Source organism: Diadema antillarum, unplaced genomic scaffold (assembly GCF_040938485.1).
Source record: "Diadema antillarum isolate AM-2024a unplaced genomic scaffold, OU_Dant_1.0 seq00002788_RagTag, whole genome shotgun sequence".
NCBI lineage: Eukaryota > Metazoa > Echinodermata > Echinoidea > Diadematoida > Diadematidae > Diadema > Diadema antillarum.
The window spans coordinates 12,097-32,498 of record NW_027273385.1 but is presented as its reverse complement, the minus strand read 5'-3'; the positions used below and the strand labels follow the sequence as shown (position 1 = coordinate 32,498).

Below are 20,402 nucleotides of genomic sequence, written 5' to 3'. Positions count from 1 at the left end.
TGAGAGAAAATTGCATAAAATCATAATATGCAGTAAAAATAATTCAGCTTTTAGTAATGTGTAGCTATTTGCTTTCTCCCATTTTCTTTTTATTCTAATGCCATTTATGCCATTTATCTCTGTGTATGTTGCATGTTTGCTTGTTTTTTTTTTCAGAGGATGCAAACAATGCTGAGGTGTTTTCTATCGTCAGTAGTCCACAGCACAACGAGGAATTCATGTCGAAGGTCATTGCTGTTTAAACCAGCACAAAGGTGAAAGTAAGGAGTCCACACACTACATTAGCACTGCCTTGAATGGCACCCCCCAATTACAGCTTTGTGATGAACAGTACACCCAAGTTTGAGGTTGGCAGATCATTTGGTCCTTCTGGACATGAAATGGCAGAAGAGAAGGACAGCAATGATCTACCAGCAGAACACTCTGACTCTCTTTGTGACTCAGAAAAGCCAGGAGAAGGGCAGAGCACTGACAAATCATCAGTACAGGCTGGTGAGTGTCAGTGTAATGCAGAGCAAAATAGCATCAGTGAGGGTCCTCATCATAGTCCAGGAGGGCAGAAGATCAGTCAAAAACTCTTTCGTGAAGAATGTGCTGGTAATACCTCTTCAGAAAAGCCAGGAGTAAGGCCGGCATATGCCACTGGAGAGACAACAGAAGAGACAGAATTAACCCATAAGGAACCACAAGAAACTCTTCATAGGCAGTCCAGCATCAACCAAGGTTTCACCCCAATTAGAGACTGCTCAGTGGACAGCATAGAGTCCCCTTACACATTTACCAGCAGTGCCCACACCTCTGCCCATCAAGCCTTCATGGCATTCAGCCACCTTTTCCCTCTTGTCACACCTTCATACCTATACACATCTCATTCGGACATGGCCACATCTGTCTCCCGGAGTAAAGGTGACCATGTGACATCATCCGAAGTGCAGAGTGTGACCAATCCTCTCCACCTGGTGTTCTCACCAACAGAAATACTAGACAGGCATATTGCCATGAGTGATGAGGTCCATGACAAAGAACTCAGCAGGTAAGTGTTTGTATGACTCTGCCCCAAGGTCACCCCAGAGGGTGCCAGGGGCATACATTGTACACAATTCATTATAACATAACATAATACATAGTTTTTCTTCGCCTGTAGAAACTTTAATTTTTTGCTCTGAAATGGTCACATATGCATGAGAAATGTGTGAAATTACGGCATGATTATACAATTTCTGTTGAGTTCAAAAAAAAGTGAAATATTAGCCAAAAAGGTATGCGGACAGTATTGCAGTCTGAGAACATATCCTACATGTATCATGATTGCTATGTAATGTTTTATAATTGATTGGTAATACTGTACAGGGATTTTGTAATGAAAGATTTTGGCCATGGGGTCAAAGGTCAAGTGAAAATGTTGAAATGTTACAATTTTGTCCCGATATTTTTTAAAAAGCTCAAAGTATTTTGATGAAAATGGATGTTGCCAGTTATGCAAGGGTCACAAAGGTTTGTATAAACGATGCGTTCGTACGAATGTCCCTGTTCGTACGAATTCTGGAGTTCGTATGGCCACCTTACGAAGAGAGGGATTCGTACGAAGTTAAAAAAAGAAAAATCTTGGACAAGTCCATTGACCAGGCTACGAACTTATGAATGGTCTACAAACGGTCTACGAACACTGGTTTCGTACGGCCTTCTTAAGAAGATCGTACGAAATTGTTTAAAAATCCTTCGTACGGCGTTCATAGCAGTTCTTAATGGTATTTGTGACCGAGCCATTAGTGATTATATAAAGAATTGTGGGCCATGGGGTCATAAGTTCAAGGGTCATGTGAAAATGCACAAATTCCCAAATACTTTCTCTCTTAAACAATTTAGCTATTCATCCAAAGGAAACCTAGTTCAAGGAAAGTAAACACTCAACACATTTGTGACAAAAGTGTTATTTCAGTATTACGCCAATTTTGTGAAACTGTCGTCTCATATTGTTCAAGACATACTCTAGACCTATTGGGAGAACCATGCAACTTGGAAGAGGCATACCAGTCGCCATAGTGACATTTCTAGTTTTTATACTATGTTATACTTCATTAGCTAGATTTTGTACCTACATGTGTAATTGTCGAATTGGCAACACATTTCAGGATATAGAACTTTCTGTTTCTCTCCTGATTTGTTGAGTTTTCTTCATACATTTCTGGTTTGGTGCAAATCTTATGATTTTAACCAGTTTCAGCTGATCTTTCTCTGATATTAGATATGCGGTGTAATTCGCATATTCCAATGTACAGATGATATGATGATTTCTGCAGCAATATTACCATGGGAATTTCTGCAGCTGGGAATGTCCAATGATGATGTTAATTGACAGACAGGGTAGAAATAAATGTACAATTATTAATGTAAACGTGGTATGGCAGTACTAAATGTAAAAAAAAAAAAAATTCCATGGAGATGTTGAGTTAGTGGCAAAAAGTAATATCATTACATTATCACATTATCTTATTCTTCTTCTCTCTGGCAGGAAAATATACTCATGAGCTCACTTGTACTTGTTTGCCAAAGGACAAAATATATGTTCAAATATTTAAAATGTGACTGGGGAATATCATATATCATTTTTCCCCCTTCAGGGCATTACTCTACTTAGTTGTAAAGGCATCACATCTCTGTGCTCTTTATATTGCTTGTAGAGTTGAAAGTTCATGCTTTGTTTTGATCGGCAGACTGCCTCTAACAAGCCAGAAGTCTGTGAACTGGACTCACTATGGTGGCTCTCCTCCAGCTGATGAGATCAATGTGCTGAAGGGGCAGCTCCAGCTCCTGCACAACCAGCTCCTGTATGAGAGACACAAGAGGGAAGTTCATGCAGGCAGGAACCGACGGCTCCTTGGCAAGACTCACAAGGCACTCTCTCTTTCTCTCTCTTCATCTTAAGTGGGGACGCAATACTGAAGAAACTAGAAGTTCACTTGAAGAAATATGTTTTGAGGACATTTCTTTTTATTTTGGAAAAAAGAATGCTATCATGTACTTTACAGTGTTTTTTGTTTTTTTGTTTTTTGTACATGAGTTTTTGCAAGTTGACTGATATTCGCAAAATTAGCAACTCACAAAAATGTTGCCATGTATATCAGTTCAAAAATGGGAAATTATGAACTTTTCTTCTCAAAAGGAATAATATATATACTTTTCATTCTGACACTCTGGTTTTCAATCACAAATGTAGCTATTTGTAAACATTTATGTGCAACTCCCAATTCCGGAAATATAATTCTCACAAAATCTGTGGCATATACATTGATATGTATCTAATATCAGAAGTAAACTTTAATTGAAAGTAGGGAACAAAAGGCCTGAATATTTGAAAATATTGCTTTTGAAGGAGGGGGAGGGTTTAGTTTATGACAGTCTTTATCAGTGTAAGTCATGGCTCTTTAAAAACTTGTCATACTACCTGTGGTTGTATTCAGGCCAAGGCACTTGAGGAGCTGAACACTGCCATGAAAGACCAGCTCCGCCTCCAAGAGGAAGAGATCCTTCGGCTCAGCACTCGGGTCAAGCAGTTACAGCTGGAGAAACGCCAGTTCAGCAATGATTGCAGCCTCAAGGACCAGCAGTTACGAGATGATGTTCGGTGAGTAGCCTCCTCCCCCACCTCTCTTCTTATCTCTCCCTCTTATCAAGTTTCAGCCTTAAAAGTTGCAGATTGTAGTACTGCATTCAAACACTTTGCAGATATGTGCAGCAGCAATTGCCCCATGCTATGCAATTGTGTGATACATGTATGTGAATAGGAAAACAACAATAGTTGATATAAAGTCATCATATTATTTCAACTTATTAACTATTTTTTTTTTTTTTGTGGAGGGGGGAGGGGTAATCAAACTTGATATCCATAGTTCAGTTGTTATCCATAAAAGTGACTAGGTTTACTACCAAGTTGCAACTCACCTCATGCCTGTATTGCACTTTGACCTGTATTTATTAGAATATCAAACTTTTTTTCCAGATATTGTTTTTCAAGTTTGAAAATAGTTTCTGTAATATTTCTGTATGTTCTTCATGTCAAAATCTGAAATTGTTCTTGATAGCGATAGGAATGTGAAGGAAGCTGGTTATTTGTCTTTTACAGACCCTAGACCAAAAGAGACCAATTCCTCATGTGCAATCTATGTACAGGTTGTAAAGGCATTTGAAGAGACATATTATGGTGTAAGCACTTTCTCAGATGCTACTACTAGGCACAAGCTTTTGTATCTCTCTTTCACTAGTCCATCAAAAATGTGTTGTTCCCGTATCACACTTTAACCAGTCAAGTTGAAATTATGTACATGTATGTATGTAAGAGAGCCATAAATAATGAACTAGTAAATGACAATGTCCAGCATCGTACAGCACCAGTTTTAATGGTTTTATAGTATTTAGATAAGAATTCTCTGAAATTGTAAACAGATAGTCACATAGTAAATAAGAAGCAGACAGAGTATGGTAAATAAGTGTATTCATCAATTTCTTTAAGAAAGCCAACTGTTTAATAAAGGTTTGTAGTATCACCTGTAGGTACCACTGAACATTTGTGACATTCACTTGTCAAAATCGTATATATACAAGTATTCAACGGTCTTGTTTCAAAATGTAAAATCCAAACAAATGAAATATTATGTTTCTACTCATGGGGAAATCTATCAATATTGCAAGATATGTGCATTATTACTTGAAGGTGATCCTGCAAAATTTTGTGATGCCATGGTCAGGGTCCTCAGGTGCTACATGTATAGGACATAATTCTTCTTCTGCCAGTCTTTTTTGTAAAATTGGTTTGTATTTCTTGTTTGATAGTCATAAGTTAGAGACAGGCAATGAGAGTAAAATTCAATGTACACTGGACAGCAAAAGAAAGTACCCACTTCTGTCAAAAGGCCGCACACAAAAATTCACCCCCTAGAAATATACAATTTTTGTACACAGGTGTGCTACAATGCCCCTTACTTTAAATCACATGTACATAAGCAAGTGAATGTCTTCATAACAAAGAAGAACTTGACATGCACAGCATCATGGTCATTGAATCAAAAGTCCCACACAACAGCACTTTCCACCATGCGAAAATGGCCACTGAATGGATAACATTTTTAAACAACCAATATGACAAAGTGAACTCCTGTTTTGTCAAAATGATGTTAATGAGTGTATTCTGCATTTAGGGATGCTATCCTTCCTGATTATGCTAATTCTCAGAATAAAATCAGTCAGCTCTTTAGACTGGACATTACTTTACTCTGGTCTAAGAAAGCTTCCATCAGGAAAATTATGCCATGTCTCGTAAGGCTTGTAAGGCTCATTCTGTTACATTTTGCGACTTTTGATTCAGTGACCAAGATGCTGTGCATGTCATTTTTTTTTCTTTGTAATAAAGATAATCACTTGCTATTGGGTATGTGATTACTAATGGATATCGCAGCATACCTGTGTACAAAAAAATGTTTATTTCTAGATGGTGAATTTTTGTGTGCAGCCTTTGACAGAAGTCAGTGGGTACTTTCTTTTGCTATCCAGTGTATTTTGTAATTGTGCAGTATGTATTTCCTGTTTTCCAAACTGCATGTTTCTTTTGTTGTTAGTGTCATTGTTGTGCAGTGGTGGATGATATGATATTGCATCCTTCTTATCTACAGGAAGCTCGAATCTGGTAAGGTCCATCTCATGGAATGCAATGAGGAGCTTAACAAGCTACTTGTTTCTCACAAGCAAGAGGTGGACAAGATGAAGAAGGTTACTGTCTTCTTGTTAACTTTTTCTCTTTCTCCCAAAGAAGTGACAACTCTTACAGCACTCAGGCAAAAGTATTTTAATTCCATATGACTTTATTCTATTTAATAGTTTGTTTCTGAAATAATATCCTTTGACATGTCTACATTCAGTCTCCTTATCTATCATTGTCAGGGCTCGACCTTAGCGGGAGCCCGGGGACCATTGGCTCCCCAGAATCGCTACGGGCTCCCCAGAAATGTATGAAAAAAGCCCGGCTGGCTCCTTAAGTTTTTTTGCCGTATAGACTCACGTTTCAGGACAGAATCATAGTTTATGTACACACTCACACTATGTGACGAGCGCGAGCGGCCCCGGCGCGCGCAGCGAGCCCTGACGCTCGAAGTTATTATCCCTGCAATTGCAATATAGACTACACACTGAACATGTTTCATTCTCCAGCCGGCCCACATTGCCCGCATACATGTGTGTGTGTCTGTGTGTACCCGACGTGTGTGTGTGTTCGTATCTTCTATTATAGAATAGTGAGCGCACATGCAATTCGCTGCTTGCGTACTGTGTACACCGAACGGAACTTCGCGCGCGTAAATCCCTGTCGCCTACGGACCCTGGATGTTTACATCGATCGCCGTGTATCCCCATGTGTGGCCGGCTGGGGAGTGTGAGTATAGTAGCTTAGCTACACACTGTAGCCAGCTGCCACTATAAACAGTACTAGTACCCTGTTTCGTTTTGAGTCGGGGTAGAAGCACTCCATTGTGATATGTCTGCTTCTTTTTCTCTACTTCTTCCGCTTTTCCCTTGCCTCCCAAGTACGAAATGATTTTTAGAGTGTTGTGTGTGTTTTTTTGTAACGTTATTGCATCATTTTTCTGCAAGGAAGAGGTGAGTTTCTGTTCGTGTATTGATGAGCACTGCAGTAAATGTGCAGGTGAAAAGCGTTCTAACTTTCTTTCGTGGAAACTCGATGTATTTCTAGGCCTATTAAAGGAGATCTCATATAACAGAATACTTATAACAAACTATTTTCCGGTCAAAATGAATTAATTTCCTTTGTTTTGTATCGTTTATTGACGATCCCAAGGATCTCGTCGCAATACAGTTTCCGATGTGTATTAATTTTCGCGTAGCTTTCGGTGCTGCAAACTTTTGCTAGGGCCTAGTCCTACTACTAAACTTATCGTTCTATTTCTGTCGTTTCTCACACCTCGTTTGGTACTGTTCCATTTTATATCACTTTATCCGTTCCCTTTATACATGTACTTTGAAATATTTAAACGTAATTCTTTCAAGTGTCTCGCACTTATTTTCGTAACGGCGATTTCTCCGCTTTGCTGCAATTAAGTGTACTTTTTCAAATCGAAGTCACGTGTGTTGTCTTTTCTAAATATTTGTGTTGGGAGGTGTTGATACTTTGTATTTGTTATTTATTTTCCTCGGTTTTTATCTCGAGGAACTGTGCGTGTTTCTTAATGTTGATGGAAAAGGCTAAAATGATCTGAGTGATGTCTGATGGTGATGATGAAAACTATGCTGGTATAAAAAGACGGCTTGCTGCAAATGCTGAGCGTACGTGCCGTTCGTTTTATTTCACTTTCCCTCTTATTCTTCTTCCCCCCTTACTCTTCTTTCCCCTCCAAAGAATGATTTAAAAAAAAATACATACACCTCACAACAAAAAGATCCACGATCTACCAACCTTCGTAAAGTTAAATCTAAATGTTCAATATCAGCACAGAATAAGGAGAAAGCATGAATTACAATAGATTAGAGCGAAGAGATTGTGAAATACTGAATACATGCGCGCAGTCCGAGCTCTTCGGCTCGAAGAAACTTGACACCCACCCCTCTCTCCTTGTGGAAATTTCCACAAAAGCAGGTGCCACACCCAGGTGCGTGCCAGACGAAAGAATGGCGCACTGGAATAAACAGCGTGTAAATATCATGGAAATATCGATCGAAGAACCAGCTCATTAGTTGAATTAAAGGAATCATTGCAAAGATACCGTGATTCTACAATTTTATAGCCTTTCTTTTGGCGCATAGCAGGAAACATCAGTCGAATATAGTGTACTTAATCGAATATCTTATGTTCCCTGAACAATAAAAAAGGATTGATTAATCAGTCAATTAAAAAGGCAATCACAGAAATACTTAAAAGGTCTCATATGCCCAGACAAATTCACTATGAGTAGGTCCAATGAGATGCAGTCATCACATGGTTAGACAGCAAAATCATGACAATTAATTTCAGTTCATGCTCATCATAACTGCTTATTACTTTTCAAAGTTTTGGCTATCAACATTCGTTCGAAGGTGTTTTTTGTTTGTTTTGTATGTTTTTCCTCGTGAAAGACGTAATGACTTCTTCGTATCGAATGTAAACTGCATGTTAAATACCGTAAACAAGCCATCAGCTCAGCTATGGCGCATTCGATCCATCGAACTCGCAGTAACCTCTTAGGCAGGAGCACATGGCGCATTCCTTTAAACTTGAAAGTACAACCACGTGTTTGCACATTGACGCAACCACACACAGCGCGGCATTTTGCGATCATCGTCTTAGCAGACTTTCCGATTCCAGTCAGGGTAAAAGAAATTGGAATACCGGTACTTTCGGAAAATACTGATGTTTAAAATCCAGTAAAATTAAAAAGCCTGAAAACAACGCATGACTATGTTTTATAGTAAACAATACTCAGTAGTTGGAAACACCGAGCAGAGTTTTGCATTCACTCACACAGAAGCTTTCTTGAGAAGATGAAAGCATCCCCCTTCCCTGCTAGATAGTGGAAGCTTCCATAACCAGCCCAGCAAGTTTCTGGAGGTACATACATGCACTTGTAGTCTTGTACACATGCATTGAGAGAAAGCAATCAATCAACGCTGAACATTGCGTAGTTTGGATTCTTTATCGTGCTGGTGACCAGCTCGATACTTCGGCATGTGTCGTAATGTTATGTTAAAGAGCTTGTAGGCCTTATAAGTCGACAAGTTTAATTCAAAATGGCAAAAAGAGGGAGATAGAAAAAATACAGATTTTGGTGGAAAATACAGATTTTGGAGCTGCTGCGTACGGATTTGTGCTTCCAAAGCTTGGCAGCTCTGCTGATCAATCAACATGTGGCGTTACATAATTGTTTCTAACCCACACCTTGCAACTAAAAAAAGAAGAACCGAGAAAGAAAGACAATAATTATGAACAGACCAGGGTAAGAAATTACACAAGGGAATGGGAGAGGGACCACACAAAACACCTACACACACACACACGCAGGTGCACGGCAGGCACAGGCACAGGCACACACACACACACACACGCACGCACGCACGCACACACACACACACACACTGTGACTGTGCTAAAACCCGTTAGAGACTAAGAACCAGGTATCTCCGGCTTGTGTCAGTGGAGAAATGCATGTTATATCTAAATGAAATCTTCTCCACCAGGTTAATACATGTAATAGACCTCTACTGCTGATTGTGACTGAGGGAAACGTGGCTCCCTAAAACTCAATTTGGCTCCCTAAAAAGGTCCCTGAGGAGCCCGGCTGGCTTCCTAGAAAAAAAGTTAAGGTCGAGCCCTGATTGTTGATCATCGCCTGACTGGAAAATGTTATGCTTGTTACAGTGACATCACATTTACCCCTAGTTTTGATGTTCCTGGCACTTGTCATATTCACAGATTTTTATTATGTCAATGGTACGTACATGTACCAGAGGACACTTACGTTCAGCAGTGTTCTGCTTTTCATAATGGATGTTTATCACTACAAAAATTAACTTTGTTCGTGATGGATCCGGGGATGCTCACCTTGGGCGAGGGGCAAATTTGGGACCAGTTTTCACATTTATCTCCTCTAAAACACATGGTCAAATTTTCACAAACTTGATTGATATCATTGCCAGGGTGATTGAATATATTTGTACAAATGGCACAGAATCCCCAAACTGGAGAATTTTTGCAAAATCTTCTTCTTTAAGAACTGAAACGCTCTGAGTAAATACATTAGTGGGTATTCTTTCAAGTTTGTTAATGGCAGATCCAGAGGTGGCCTCCTTAGGGGACCAGTTTACACAATTTGATTTAAAAAACAAAAACAAAAACGTGCATGGTCAAATTTTGTACAAATTTGGCAGGTATTATCGGCAGTGTGATAGAATATATACAAATGGACACCATGCCCCCTGTAACCCCCTCCCCCTGTATGTTCTTCGTAGATAATAGTCTGCAAGAGTAGGGCCTACAGTGCTAGACCCACTGGGTCTGATGGTTTTCTTTGGTATGCAGGTCCATCATGGTATACTCTTATTAACCCTATTTTAACTGGGCTATTTAAGACCAAGTTTTTACTGGGGGGGGGGGGGGTCAATTTGATGTGGCAAAATCTTTGTGCGTTGCGGAATCGTGGCGCAAAATGTCGGGGGGGGGGGGAGCAGTTAGAATAGGGTTAAACCCATATATTCCCACAACCCAGGGGATACACTCATGTTGTGTGGAAATGGGTACTTCTAGTTTGTTTGTTGTTCTTTTTTTTTTTCAATATTTTAATATATATAATTGGATTATTTTTTTATCAACAGTGAGTAGAACTGTGAGATAATGTATTCTACACTAAATCTTTCCTCAGGATCTCCAAACATCTAATGCCTCACTTTTGGACATGGAACAAGAGTTAGCCAGTACTAAGGCAGATATTGCAACAAACAAGCATCTCAAAGATGAGGTTAGTTATTCGTTATATGAATATACTCGAAATTGACATGAAATGTACTGAAACTATTGATTACATATCATGAAATAAGTTTGTTCTTTATACCAGAAAAGATTACTGTAAAACCAGTAAACGTTCACATGCATTTGAATTTCGCGAATTTCGCATGAGCCAAGATTTGCAAAATTAGAATGCATGCGAAAGTTCTTGTCTACACTATATGCAATGAATGCCAGTGGCATTTTGTGAAAATTTCATGCTGTGAGAAAGTCGGTCTGTTCCAATATGTGAAATTTTAATGCCGCAAAGAATATCTTGCTGTACAGTATTCCCTTTCATATTTCCTCCTCTGATGTACTCTAGGACTTCCAAGCTTCCAAGGTTACATGTGATATCTAATTGTCAGATGCAAAGGATTGTTGTGCATCATTCCTCTTCTTTGTGGGTGTGTATAACTTGAAATTACATTTTAGTGTCACTGTACTCTCCTTTACCCCACTGGTTTTTAGCTCACCTGAGCCTTCTAGTGAGCTACAATATGTATTGTGATCGCTCTTCGTCTGGCGTCCGTCGTCCGTCGTGCGTCGTGCGTAAACTTTTTACATTTTCATCCTCTTCTTGAGAAGCCCTTGACAGATTTTCACCAAACTTGGCAGGTAGCATCCCCAGGGGGATTGGATCTCAATTTGTTCAAGTGGGCACCATACCCCACCTGCAAACTCCCAAAAATTAAGGAATCTTAAAAGATCTTCTTCTCTAGAACCAGAAGTGATAGAGCTAAGTTAATAGTATGAGTTAGTACATTGATGACTGTAGTTTCAAGTTTGTTCATGGCATAATCAGGGGTTTGGAGGGGTCCTAATGGGGCCCAAATTGTACATTTTCATCTTTTTCTTGAAAATGCTATGATGAATTTTCACCAAACTTGGCAGGTAGCATCCCTCGGGGGAAAGAATCTCATTCCTATCAAATGGGCACCATGCCCCACCTGGGGGGCCCCAGGGGGCCTAAATTAGGCCCTAAGTTGTGAATTTTCATCTTTTTCTTGAGAAGCCCTTGACAGATTTTCACCAAACTTGGCAGGTAGCATCCCTGGGGGGATAGAATCTAAATTCCATCAAATGGGCACCATACTCCACCTGGGGGGCCCCCAGGGTCTCCCCCCCCCCCCCAAAGATTCTTTAAAGATTTTCTCTAGAACCAGAAGTGATTGAGCTAAGTTAATACAATGAGTCAGTATATTGATGACTGTTGTTTCATGTTTGTTCATGGCAGAATCAGGGGTGTCCTCTCTCCCCCCCCCCCCCCCCCCTTGGGACCCAAGGAAGTGGGGTGGGGTGGGTCCAAATGGTGATGTAAATTGTGCATGTTCATAATCATTTGAAACCCCTTGATGAATATTCACCAAACTTGACAGGTAGCGTACCAGCTCTCAAAGCTACCCTCCACCTCAAGTTTCCAATTTTCTCAGGTAAGAGTCTGCAAGAATGCATGGAAGGTGAACTTGCGATACTCAGGTGAGCGCAAGACCCCCGGGTCTCTTGTAATAACCTCATTTATCACTTTGCATGATTGGTGAGTAGCGTTATGTTGGTATGCTGAAAAAGATTTTCGAAAGTGATACCTGACTCATCAACATATTTGTAACCTTCTAGATTGCTAGACTAAATCGGGAGATTCTGCTTCTTGGAGAGGCTATAACCAAGTACAAAGAAAGAATTGAGGAGAGCAAGCTTAACCAGACAGTTCTTCAGCAGGAGGAGGAGAAGCAAGCATTCTACAAGAAAGAGTTAACAGGTTTGGATGGAACGATATTCTATCAGTTGATTGGAATCAATACAAGCAATTTATGATTACTATAGCATGGGCTGTTTCATGTAATATTGAGTTCTACAGAATATGCTTCACACACTAAAAAAGTATTCTCCACATGGTAAGACAAAGAGAGACAAGAAAAGGAAAATGTATTGGATTTACTGCTGATGTACAGTATGATGTAATGGTATAATGCAGTGTCAGTCAACCTTAGCTTTAATACCAAAAGTATAAAATGTCACCTTTCTTGCCACTGATATATACAAATTGATCATGTACAATTATTCATGAAAATTAATACGGTTAGGATGATACAGGGGTGATATGAACCATGTACGCATGTTCTGTTTCTCCATTGAACAAGCAAGACAGAACCCAGTCAGACTACACTGCTTAGGTGCAATGTTATTCTTTTCTGTATCCTATTAGATTGCCATGATGCTGTGAAGCAGAAAACCATTCAGTTGGAAGCTGCTAAAGCAAGGATTATTGAACTTGATGCTCTACTGTCCCAAAAGGTAATTCTGCCAAGCAACATTTTTATTTCCTTGTTTGTTTAGTAGACTTTACTCATATTATATAGAAGTAGAATGTCCTGTGTGTCCATGTGTTCTTCTACTGTCAAGTAAATTTCCCTTTTGCATGATCAAACTTCATAGCAGGTTTAGGTATATTTTGCTGCCTCTTTACTGTGATGTGTGAGCAGTTGGTAGTGAACATGTAGATGTTGCTTCCTCCATTCAAAGCTTGATTTCCTCCTTTCAAAAGCATCAAGCTCTGTGCAATTGTATACCCTGCATGATGCTGTCTCCAGTAAATACTTTGGATTCATTGGCATACATTGCCATTGCTGCTGCCTCACATTTCTTATGTGAGCTTTACTTGCCACATTTCTAGGTAGATTTCATTCAAATTTGCTTGAGACCAAAGATCACCTAACTGAAAACATACAAGATGTCATTCTCTGGTGATGGATTAAGCAAGGATGTCATTTGTCTGAAGGGTGAAAATGAATTCACAGTTATATTAATATGATAAGGTAGAAGATTTATGGTTCTCTTCATGGTTAAGGGGTCACTTAACTTGGGCCAAATATGCCAGTTTTTTAGCCACTGTATCTGCTTAAAGAATGTCAGATGGTAATGATATGATGAAGGGAGGAAAGAGTTTGTGATATTCAAGTATATGTAAACAAAATGAAGTAATGAGGATGCAAGGTAAAAATAAAAGATGAAATCAGTATAGGCTTGTTTGAAATTGCTAATAGACTTTTTAGTGAAGCTGGAAGATTCCAGGGCAATACAAATAAGGAAGGAGAATAGCAGTGAATAAGGAAAACGATTCCTCTATGCTAAGGGGGTTAAAGGTTAATCAAGGGTCAAGATCAGTGAACTTCTGTGATGCAAGTGGTCAGCCTGTATCATAATCAAATAAGAAAGGAGAAACATCCAAGTTTAATGAAAATAATATTGCTCTGGTCTTCTTTAGGAAATTGATTCAAACCTAGTTTAACACAGTTATGACACTGTGTTTTCAATAACATACCAGTTTTGACGGGTTGATTTTATGGTCTTGTTCTAGGATCGATCAATAGCAGAACAGAAGAGGTACCTGGAGAGTGTGAAAAACCTTTCTCATGGAAAAGTTGACGTGAGTATATATCGGTGTAAGAGGAGAGTGTGTATAGTATTAGTTGTTATGCATATTCTGACTTCTTTGTCAGCAATGACTAAAAGGTATTGTTTACCTTTGGGAGCAGTGATTACAAAAATGTTCGAGTTATCACATTTGATGGATATGTGCTGGCCAGTTGTACAGTGCACTCCAATTATTACGAACACAGTTATAACGAAATTCCGGTGACAATGAAGTAGAAGTCCAGGTCGCAAAATTATAGGCTCTATGTTTTTTTCTCGTTTATTTGTTCGGTTATAACGAAATTTTGATATAGCGAAAAAACTGCCGATCCCAAGGATTTTGTTATAATGGGAGTCCAGTGTATCACAAAACATCCTACCATATAAAAATTTTGCAATAAAGCTAAAATACAAGGAGATATCACCATATTTCTCAATAAAGCATAACTGTAGATGGTTTATTCTAGAAGCAGTTCTATAACCTGTTCACATTTTGTATATCTAGCTATTCTTAAAGGGATGGTGCAGTATTGGTGGAGATGAGAATTGGGCTTTAACCCTATTGTAACTGGGGGGGGGGGGTCAAATTGACCCCCCCTCAACATTTCGCGCCACGATTCTGCAACGCGCAAAGATTTTGCCACGTCGTTTCATGACTTTTTTCATTGAAGTTTCCCGCATATTTTGATACCAAATTTGCGACGTCCGGGTACACCGTTCTGAAGTTACGCAATGTTTTGTATATGCATGTCGACCCAAAAAAAAGCTCAAATTCATGATTTCGTGTGCAAATCCAATGCAAATTGTGTTTTTTTGTTTAATTGATATAAATAAGATTATTTCAACTTTTGAACATTGAAATTAATCAATTCTAATGTAGATAAGCTTGAAAAAGTGCCTGCAACAAATTTTGGCCAAAAGACAATAGAAAACAAAAGGTCGAAAAAATACTAAAATACATAAGAAATTAACAAAACAAGAAGAAACAAAAGAAACTGATTTTGATTGCACTATTTTTTTACAAGAAAATTGTTTGATGTATCTTGAGGAACTCTGACACAAAAATTTAGCAATCCTTCATTCTTTTTGACGGATTTATAGGTGAAAATATGATTTCATACGTAAATTTGCATAATTAATTTATCACAAAATATAAAATCATAATTTCTCTTTTGTATGACCATGTAATCTTTTAGTTGACATCCGGCTCTATGTTCAGGCAAAATTTTGCGGCGATCGGGCGATCTGAAGGGGGGTCAAATTGACACCCCCCCCCCCCAGTAAAAACTTGGTCTCAAATACCCCAGTTAGAATAGGGTTAAACTTTTTGCAAGATACATGTAGGAAGAAAGTACTATGATAGAGTACAGAGCATACCATTTTAACAGGAATTCAAAGTTTATTTGATGATAATCGGGTCTGGAATTACTGATACATCCAAAAATAAAGTAAAACAAAGCGATCGTAATAAAGAGTGTGGGTCCCACACTTTATGACAATCGCTCTTTTTTGGATATCTCAACCATTTCAAAAACAATTATCATCAAATCAACGTTGAATTCCTCATAGAATTCATGCACTTTCATATTTCATAAGAGGTTTCTCATTATCTCACCAAATATGTTAGAAACCTGAAATAAGGTCTCAACCAAAACCATATGATCCCTTTAACATCAATTATACTCATTTTTACTAACTCACATTTCAGAACTATCTTTACACACCTGCAAATGGGAGATAATGCCTTTAAGAGTATGGTTTTATTAGACAGGTCTTGACAGTAGTGATGCCCTGATGGCCTGGGGCCACTAAAAATTGAAAAACTGTGGCATTTTTTCCCCACAAACTATATCTTTGAAAACAAACAACCTTTAGATATTAAAGAATACACTTATACCATGTGAAATTGGGTTTCTCCAAAGAGAAAATTTCAAATCTTTTGACTTCTTCCTCTTTTTGCTGAAATAAGCAGTAAGCATCATTTTGCTTTGTACCAGTAGTTCAATATCATTACATGCAGCTTAAGCTAGTAGAAGAACTTTAACTTAGTTCTACTAAAATCATGATATGATTTAAAGTAAATAGTTCCCCAAAGCACATTCTGACCAGATTTGAAGATGTTTCTAAGGATGACCTTGTTCTGGACATTGTCTCGTTACTAAATCTTTTTCCACTGTGTAATGATGCAGGCACTGGAAGCTAAGTACCACTCACTGAAAAAAGTTAATCAGCGACAGGAGGCCCACATCCTTCAACTCACCAAACGCATCAATGAATGCCGTAAGCCACGGTTACGTGGTGGACAGATTGATGATTCCTCAGCGAGCTCCAACTTATCCAGGAGTAATTCCAGTAGTCCCAGGAAGCAGCTTGACCGCCAAGACAGCACCGACTCTCGCAGTAGCAGGTCACGAAAGAAGGCCCATGGAAATAACTTATCAGAATATGAGACTCCTGTTGGTAGCGAAAGCTGGTCATCATCAGTCCATCCACAGTCTTTTCCCGATCCAACAGAGACAAACAGTGAAAAGCCACAGAGTGCAGGGGAAACATATCCAAAAGGGTCGCATTCACGTCTATGGGATTCCAGCCACGAAGGAAATGGCAACAACTCTGACAGTAGACCTCAGACTGATGTCAACCCAAATACTACTAGCGGGCATGGTGCAAGTGGTCCATCCATTAAATTCAGCGAGACTTCTCCCTTTGAGCCTGTTCAGTCTATGTCAAGTGCCCCAACACATCTTGGACAAAATAAAAGTTTACCTGACAATTTCAAAACTGTCACTTCTTCATGCCCAGAATTTGACCACTTCTCACAGAACTCTGAATTCAGATCAGAAGGTGCTGCCAGCCAATCTAGCTCTGTCAACAGGACAATTTCCCATGAAGACAAAGCAAATGGTGATAACGTATTAAGGCCGAGAGCTGTTGTTGACAATGTCAGCTCTGGCATTGACAGCCAAGGTATAGCCAATCTTCTTGACCTTGACACAAGCATGGAGGAACATGGCTTAGGTCATTGGTAAATCAACACAGTTTCTCCATCTGAGCTGTTTATACAATTCACCACTGTGCTGAGTTCTCATTTTATACTCAAATTGTTAAAATGTCAAAGTGCAAACAACAAATAATGGTAGAAAAAAAGATTAAGGTGAAAGGAATGAAAAAAGAGCAGCAGCTCTGAAATTTTTTAGCAAATTAGATGAATTACAGTTATGTCCCCTTGAATATGGTGTTTATCTGTCATTTTGCAGAGAGGCCGGATAAATGATTTAACCCATTGCTACGTTGCATTTTTGCTCAGTTTTATTGATGTACTCTAATTTTGCTTTTATTCCATCACTAATAATAAGCATTCTTTTGAGAGTAGATTGTGCCTTGATCATGGCGAATATATTTCTTACTTCCTAATTACCACACATTCATTGTCTTTGTTGCATGTCTCAAGTGTTTCTTTTTGTTGACAATGTCAAACTCACTTTGTCATTCAGCATACTGCAATTGACTAATAGAAACATCTGTAGAGATTTAAGTTTGTTCTGATAGAAAATATTACCAAGACAAATATTGCCATATATTATATGTTAACCAATCAACTCATCAAGGGAGAATGTTATAAATTATGTTTGAGTGCAAAGTAATGGAAAGCCATATGGTAGGGGGTGTCCATAAAGGGGGGGGGGATGTTGAGCTGAGTTGGTATTCTCAGGATACAGTTGGAGAGAAAATCAGATTCACATGCATTGATTTTGTTTTTCTACATGGTGATAGCAATGTTACACTGTGCAATGGCATATTATATTTTGATTAAAGACAAATCAATAATGTCACTTGACCATCAGCCTTCAAAATTGTGTGTTCATATCAAACGAACATATACTTCCAGTAGATGGCATTGCAGACTTGGTGTCTTTACACTTGCTCCATTTTTGTTCCTCCCACAAATTGTTGCCAGAGGCATTATGTTTTCGGGTTGTCCGTCTGTCTGTAATTGGTTTTATGGACACTGTTTGAGGTATCCAAATGAAAGGCATATATAATAATTATGTATGAGTGGACGAAGCTGTGCTTATCAACTTGAGGCCACACACAAGTTTAAAGGTCATAGGTCAAGGTCAAATTGTATAATGTCACCACTTCCCCTTATATCTCTGCAGTGCCTGACGGTATTTTCATGAAACTTAATGTATACAGTATATATATTACCAGGTAAAGATTGTGTAGGGATAGTTTCAGCCTTGGGGTAAAAGGTCAAAAGAAAATACTAAAATTTCACTCCTTTCCTCCATATCTTGGAAATTGCTCAAAGTAACTTCATGAAACTAAGTAGAAATACATGTGCATGTATTGCCTGACATTGGGTCATAAGGTCATGGGTCAGAAGTCATGTTATAATGCTATAAAATTACACTATTTAATGCTGAAAATACACTATTTTCTCTCTACCTTGAATATGATTCAGTATACACTTGATTAAACTTCGTATACACATGCATTTCTGTGCTATGACTCTGTGGGGGAAAATTTGGTCCATGGGGTCAAAGGTCAAGTGAAAATACTAAATTTACACTTTTTTCCCGTATTTTGAAAATGGCTGGAAGTTTGTACAATGAAAATTTGAGTGTATGTTACGAGATGGTGACTAATTGCCAGTCATGTGAAACTGTTGTCTCACATTGACAAGCTATACTCTAAACCTATTGGGAGAATAAAGCGATGTAGCAGAGGCATACTAGTTACCAAAGCGACATTTCTAGTTCACCGATAGTTCAATGGTTTGTTAATGTTCAAAGAGGCAGAGTGCAATGCAAATGAATTAAAGGTATTAGCCCACATTTGTAAACCTGCAGCAATTGGTCTCATAGTTAGCATGGAGTTTGGGTATGATTGCAGTAACACCTGTGCAAAATTTCGTTCCAATTAGTCCATTACTTTCATCAAAATAAATGAAAATGCACCGTATGCATGCGTATAAAAACGCTCGCTAGCTCCGGTCCACGCAGGTACTACATGCATGCGATACATGTGTAAGTTAATGTACGTAGCTAACCCGCGCTCGTAATTCGATTTTGGGTCGGGTTGACCCGGTTTGAAAATTGATTTTAAAACGATGATTTTCTCTCTTTTATCGAATGGTATAGACAAAGAGCAACAGGTGAGGTATGTTACTGTTATAACTTGTACTTGAAGTCATATTGGACCTGTTTTATGCAGTTTTGATTTTCGTGGGTTTGCAAATGTGGGCTAGTACCTTTAACACTCTTCACATTGAGGGAAAAAAGAAGAGAGAAACAACTTGTCAACTATCCTATGTAGAGATTCTATAAAATATATTCACCTACCATGGCATATTACTCCAAGCCAGCATGATGATACTATTCTTTTTGCACATCCACAGTGAACTCACATCCAACACAACCCATACAGTGTATTCACATTTAAATATACAGGATTAGCCACATTCAGACGTACAAAATAGTGGGAATATGATCACGCTCCTAATCTCAAAACTTTTTGCAAGCATTCACAATCTTAGAAATAGCAAGATAGCAATCACGCTCCAAATCTTGAGATTATTTTGCAAGTAACTGTGACAGAAATAGCTCACTAATTGCTGATTGATGAATAGATAAATCTATTGTTCTTGTGCCTCAGTGGTGTGATGCGCAAGTTGTTGTGATATGGGCTTTGAATGATAGGATATAAAATCTCGATTATTTGGTCAAGCGTTCACACCGTCAACATGGGGCTAATAGCATGCTAATTTGAAAATATCAGCAAGATTTCTTGGGATTAGCATCGCGATGCAGATCATGCTCTTTTGTGGGTTTTTTTATTGTCCACACGTGCAAAAATCTTGTGATTGCAATTACGCTGCAATCTCGAGATTTGTATTCCATTAATTTGTGTACGTGTGAATCCCCTTATCATTTGCATCATCAGGCTGTCAGATTATGGTAGATTTCAGTGTTTGTCATCATGCAACTGCCTCACTCCAAAGATTTTTTTGTTTCATTGTTTGATATCATGTGGGTTAGTCAATACATGCCAGAAATTGGAGAAATGAGATCACATGTGAACTATTTGTAATGTTTGCCTGTGGGCAGAACATTTGAAATATTTATGTAAAACGATATCAAGAGATACAGCAATGAAAGTTTAAGTGCAATTTACATATATTGTATATATATATATATATATATATATATATACAATTTGTTTCTTTTTGTATTCTACACAGTGCTAAAAACTGTGTGACCAAATCATTTGAATTGCCTAGTAAAATGTTACTTAATTAATGGAGCAACATGTAATAAAGTTGGTACTGCATGCATCAGACACAAAAATTGCGGTATGCATGGTGCTGCGAAAATGGCCACTACAGAAAATTCAAGTTGAAGGTAAGCATTCCCAAAGTGCATTTACTAACCCTTAATATTATAGTGTAACAGGTGTTGACTTTTATTAC

The 20,402-nt window shown here is 38.5% G+C and overlaps 1 protein-coding gene across 1 annotated transcript; it reads left to right on the top strand.

Moving 5' to 3' along the window:
* The first annotated feature begins 296 nt into the window (after positions 1-296).
* Positions 297-20,091, top strand: LOC139715103 (uncharacterized). The gene is made up of 9 exons (XM_071626719.1): positions 297-1,033; positions 2,715-2,895; positions 3,462-3,625; positions 5,667-5,763; positions 10,395-10,490; positions 12,134-12,275; positions 12,723-12,811; positions 13,875-13,943; positions 16,120-20,091. The coding sequence occupies exons 1-9, from the start codon at positions 297-299 to the stop codon at positions 16,957-16,959; spliced, it is 2,415 nt and encodes an 804-aa protein (XP_071482820.1). The 3' UTR covers positions 16,960-20,091.
* Positions 20,092-20,402: the final 311 nt, after the last annotated feature.